Source organism: Notolepis coatsorum (assembly GCF_963971535.1).
Source record: "Notolepis coatsorum genome assembly, chromosome: 8".
In the NCBI taxonomy this organism is placed as follows: domain Eukaryota; kingdom Metazoa; phylum Chordata; class Actinopteri; order Aulopiformes; family Paralepididae; genus Notolepis; species Notolepis coatsorum.
Genome location: NC_140172.1, coordinates 67,284,760 through 67,289,863, shown reverse-complemented (window position 1 = coordinate 67,289,863; position 5,104 = coordinate 67,284,760). Strand labels below are relative to the sequence as shown.

Below are 5,104 nucleotides of genomic sequence, written 5' to 3'. Positions count from 1 at the left end.
ACAAATTCCAATGGCAGTACAATAATGAACAATATGAACGTAGCTTGGCCTTCCAGAAAAGGGTGATATTAGTTACCAGGTCCCTTACCAGGACCCTTGTTCTATTCAAGTAAACGTTTTGTAAACAAAAAATTGGTTTTGAGTTAACACATGCATCTTCCCTCACCCCATAAGAATCTTTGGGGAGGGACTGGCAACACAATTTTCCACAATGTTCCTCCCTCATCCTCTGATTAAAAAAATACAAGAGATCCTATTGATCTTCAGATCATCACTCCTGGTCTTGTTACTGCTCTGGTTGCTTGTTCGACTCATTTCTACACCTTCAGATCATCACTCCTGGTCTTGCTACTGCTCTGCTTGCTTGATCGACTGGTTGTTCGGTCGCTCTCGGTGGTCGAATCAGTGATTTGAGTGGAGCTGTTCTTTGCGTTCATATCATCCGCTTCTGGTTTACTTTGCCTCTCTACAGCTAAGTTGTCTCTGTTCTGTTTGTAAACCTTGCTGTTGAAGGGGTGGTAAGTGGAGTCCGGCTCTCCCAGGCCGTACTTCGGCTCATGGTGGTATTCATGATGACCCGAGAAATAGTTGAAGCTCGGCACGAAGGGCACGACCGCGTCGCTCTGGAGCTTGGGAACCGCCTGGATCGCGTCACGCGAACGTCTGTAGTGGAGTCCCTGGCGACATTTGGTGAAGCCCAGGTGGTACATCTCCACCAGGTTGAGCAGCAGGGAGAGGCAGGCCACCGCCAACATGAAGATGATGAAGATGGTCTTCTCCGTTGGCCGAGAGATGTAACAGTTGACCATGTTGGGGCAGGGTGAACGGTCGCAGGTGTACATAGGCTTAAGCTCAAACCCGTATAAAAGGTATTGACCCACAATAAAGCCCACCTCGAACAGGGTCTTGAAGATGATGTTGAAGACGTAGGTGCGCAACAGGACCCCGTGTAGGCGGACACGGCCCTTGTCATCTCTGGAGAAGACCTTCTTGGCCTTGGTGGCAGGTGTCAGCTGCTGCTTTTCTTTCTCATTGGCCGCCTCCTTCTCCTTCTGCTTCTGCTTCTCCTCCATGCGGATCAGGTGAAGGATGTGGCCCAGGTAGATGAGTGTTGGAGTGGAGACGAAGATGATCTGTAGCACCCAGAAGCGGATGTGAGAGATGGGGAACGTCTTATCATAGCAGACGTTTTGACAACCGGGCTGTTTAGTGTCACACGTAAAGCCAGATAGTTCGTCGCCCCACACCTTCTCGGCCGCGGACCCCAGCACCAGGATGCGGAAGATGAAGAGTACCGTCAGCCAGACCTTGCCCACGACAGTGGAGTGCTCCTGGGCATTCTCCAGAAGCTTCCCCAGCGAGTTCCAGTCCCCCATGGTGGCTCACACATAGGCTCAGTTTTATAGAGACAACCAGGAAAGAAACCTGTAGGCAAAAGGAAACAACATGTAGGCCTAAGTGAATGTTCTTTATTGGAAACAATAAATAATGCTGTGGGCTAAAAAGAACATTATTGGGAAAGGCAGAGGGAGATATTTATTGAAACAACATAGTATGTTCAAGTATGTTCATGAATCATTGAAAACATATATCATGCCAGTTAGGGTACCTTGTGTATATTTCACCTTGTGTATACTGTTTACTCTTACTCATAGTATAGATACAGATTAAAATTCTTTATTGCCTATATTTATTATAACATATACTATAACCGATAGGGCATACAGACCCTCATCTGCACCTTTGTTTACACTGTTTATTTTTCTCACATTCTTATATTCAGAGTTAATTATATTGTTTACACTGTTTCTTTTTTCTCATATTTTTATATTCAGATCTAATATATTGCCTATATTTATGTCTTTCTTCTATTACCCTGACCATACCTGTACCTCCCCTCCCCCATGCTGCTATGATGCCCGGATTTCCCCAAGGAGATCAATAAAGGAATATCTTACCTTATCTTATACGTCTTAGTATGCTTTAGTTTTATTAGAACAACATAGTATGTCCAAGTATGTTCATGAATCTTTGAAAGCGTCTTCGTATGGCTTATTAGAGTATCTGTTACTGTTATGGGTTATTAGTTAACCATGTATTGTTATTGACAATATATCTTTAATTTGGAACCAGATTTTCAGAATAGACATTATCTATTACTATTACTATACTATTGCTTACACACAATAATGAAATACTAACTACAAAGGTGCCTCTGTAGAGCACAAATCTCCACATGGCGGCAGCCACGTGTTCTCTCTCTCTCACAGAGCAAAAAAACACACCTACAATATGGAGCAATCCATCTATTACCATTCATTATAATTACCGGTATCCAAACACACTTGCACAACATACACAGAGATCATCCACTGTCTGTGAGAAAGAGAAAAATCCCATCTGTGTTGACAAGTCACTAGCCTACCAAGGACAGCTGACAGACAGTTCGCCTACATGTTAGGTGGGACTTAACTGTAGGGGGTGGGGCAAACATAGACCAATGAAAGCAGATTGCCCTGCACTATTCCTATTGCACTATTACATTATTACAGACTATTACACTATCACACTATTACACACTTAAACATGTGGGTGTGGTTAACCTAGACCAATGATGTGGTACTGTCTGTCTCTATACTGAGTTGAGTTGTACATTGACACCTCCAATAAGTCTCAGTTGTATGACAAACAAATAAGATATGAAAGGACAATGATGGCAATTAATAAATTTGTTATTGCATAGGTATATCAACTACAATAGGTTCACTATGACATGTCCATGTTGTAAACAGAGGCCAGCGAGCTGATTCTCTGAGGCTCTGAGCAGTGAAGCTGTGTAGTATCACCCTCTTGCTTTCAAAAGGTGTAACTTCATACTGAATATGTATTTCAATGAACAATGGATTCAAATAAAATACTTGTCCTTGACCGATTTGAAAATTATTATATTAGTGATTTATAGTTTATACTATAATTTATAGTATAATGCTTACAAGTCTGAATCAGAATGTATTCCTCATTTGGATGTAAGCGCTCACACAATCAATTTGTGGATCCCCACAAAGTCACTATTTAGTGTCAAATTAGAGAGTTCTCTCTCTGACTTCTAGCTTTAGGGTGATGCAAATTAATTAATACTCAACGTCATTGTACTGTAAATGAGAGCTTGCTCTCAATGATCTTTCAAGATTGCTTGAATGAATACTGACTGTACTGTCCTGGGGCACAGGAATACCATTATGGAATTCTTTAAATGGGTGACAACAGAAGCCAGGGCCACCGTTTGACTGAGAGTAAACACTGGGAAGCAGGTGGCAGCACACAAGTGTAGATCTTAAGACACCACCCAATACAGAGCTCTTCTCTCTCTCTCTCTCCACATTCTGGTTTCCAGTTCACATCCATGGGGTTAGTTAGCAGGCTATATGCATATTTACATCTCACAAGAAGAAATAAAGACTTACGCATTCCTTTCTCATTTGTTTATCAAGGTGCAGTGATGTGGAATGATATACAAAATCTAATAGAAACATGTTCCACTTTAAATATATTTAAAAGTAAGCTTAAAAAATAACTACAGATCCTGTAGTCTATAGTATCCATATGTAGTTGTGTAAAGTCTTAAAAAAAATTCCCCAATATTATAATAGTTGTATAATGCTGTATTGTATGTATCTGTGTGTATGAGAGAGGGATATGTGCATGTGTTTGTGCATAATGTGGGGGGGGGGGGGGGGGGGGGGTTGTGTAGTTATCCTATATAGGTTTAAGAGGGGAGGTCACTTATAAGCCCTTGGGTTTTTTTTACCTTTCCTGCACATTTTAACTGTTCTTCTTTTTACTTATTTTATTCCAGAATGTATGTTTGTAAGTGTGAATAACAATAAACAAATAAACAAACAAATATGCATATTTATGTATTTGTTTGTTCAATGGTGAGACCAAAGACACATTTCCACACTGTGGACAATAAAGTGAAACTAAACTAAACTAATTGTTTGATGACTGTGTGATGGGCCCTCTAAAAGTTGGGATCAGGTTTTAAATTAAGTATTGCAATTGACAGCCTTTAGCTAATTCTGAATCATGGTGCCCATTGGAAGTATAGGCATAGATGGCCAGGAGTTAAGGCTACGTTCACACTGCAGACGAGAGTTGCCCGAATCTGATTTCTTTGCTCATATGTGACTCAGATCTGATTATTTTCAGTGTGAACAGCAGAAATCACATGTTATTGGATCTTTTCAATTCTGATTTGGGCCACTTTCATAATGTGGTCCTAAATCAGATACAGGTCTGTTTTTTTTGCAATGCGACCTCAAGTCTGAACAGTTATGTGACTTTTACGTCACTCTAGATTTAAAAGAATCTTCTTCTTTATTGTTAATTTGCACATGCAGGGTCAGTTCAGGATCGTCATCAGTTCACACTGGAATCTGATATTGGCCACATTTAAAGATAATTATCTGAATATAAGATCTGAGCAATAAATCAGAATTGAGCACATAAGGCTTGCAGTGTGAATGCAGCCTAAGGATGTGATTAACACTAAAAACTCACTGCCAACTGTGATCAGACCTGGATTCATAACACACTGCAAATTACACTTGACTTAATTTTTTTTTTACATCAAACTGACCAATATTGTTCCCCAAATTACCATAAGACAAAGTATTTAGATGCCATAGCAGGATAATAGTAATTATCCAATATCTATTCAATTTTATTATCACAACTGAATAAAATGTATAATTGTCCACAGCCAGAGATATCCAGAGCTTCAACAATGGCTCACCTGATAACATTCATCTCCAGGTCCAGAGATGGTCTAATTTGACTTGGGTCAATGATGGCGTCTCCTGTCCACAGAAATATCAGATCCCTCTGGGCCAGTGCCGATAGTGCAGGTCTAAAGGTTCTCTGAATTACAAATGACTGGATCGAGGAACCTACAAGTTGAAGCCCCCCCCCCACTCACACTCCACTCCAGGTTACCCCTGTTTCACTGGGCCACTGAGCTAGGATGAAAACGGTCGCTCTTGTGGAGTTTTATAAAGCCCACAGCTAAAGTGGTGTGCCTATATGTTTGACTGACACCTAATGA

At 40.8% G+C, this 5,104-nt stretch overlaps 1 protein-coding gene across 1 annotated transcript; it reads right to left on the bottom strand.

Moving 5' to 3' along the window:
- Positions 1-317: 317 nt before the first annotated feature.
- Positions 318-4,865, bottom strand: LOC311233479 (gap junction alpha-3 protein-like; the record flags this gene model as incomplete). Its single annotated transcript, XM_084320447.1, has 2 exons — positions 4,796-4,865; positions 318-1,425 (listed from the first exon to the last, which is right to left on the bottom strand). The coding sequence occupies exon 2, from the start codon at positions 1,374-1,376 to the stop codon at positions 318-320; it is 1,059 nt and encodes a 352-aa protein (XP_084176573.1). The 5' UTR covers positions 1,377-1,425; positions 4,796-4,865.
- Between the last annotated feature and the right edge of the window lie 239 nt (positions 4,866-5,104).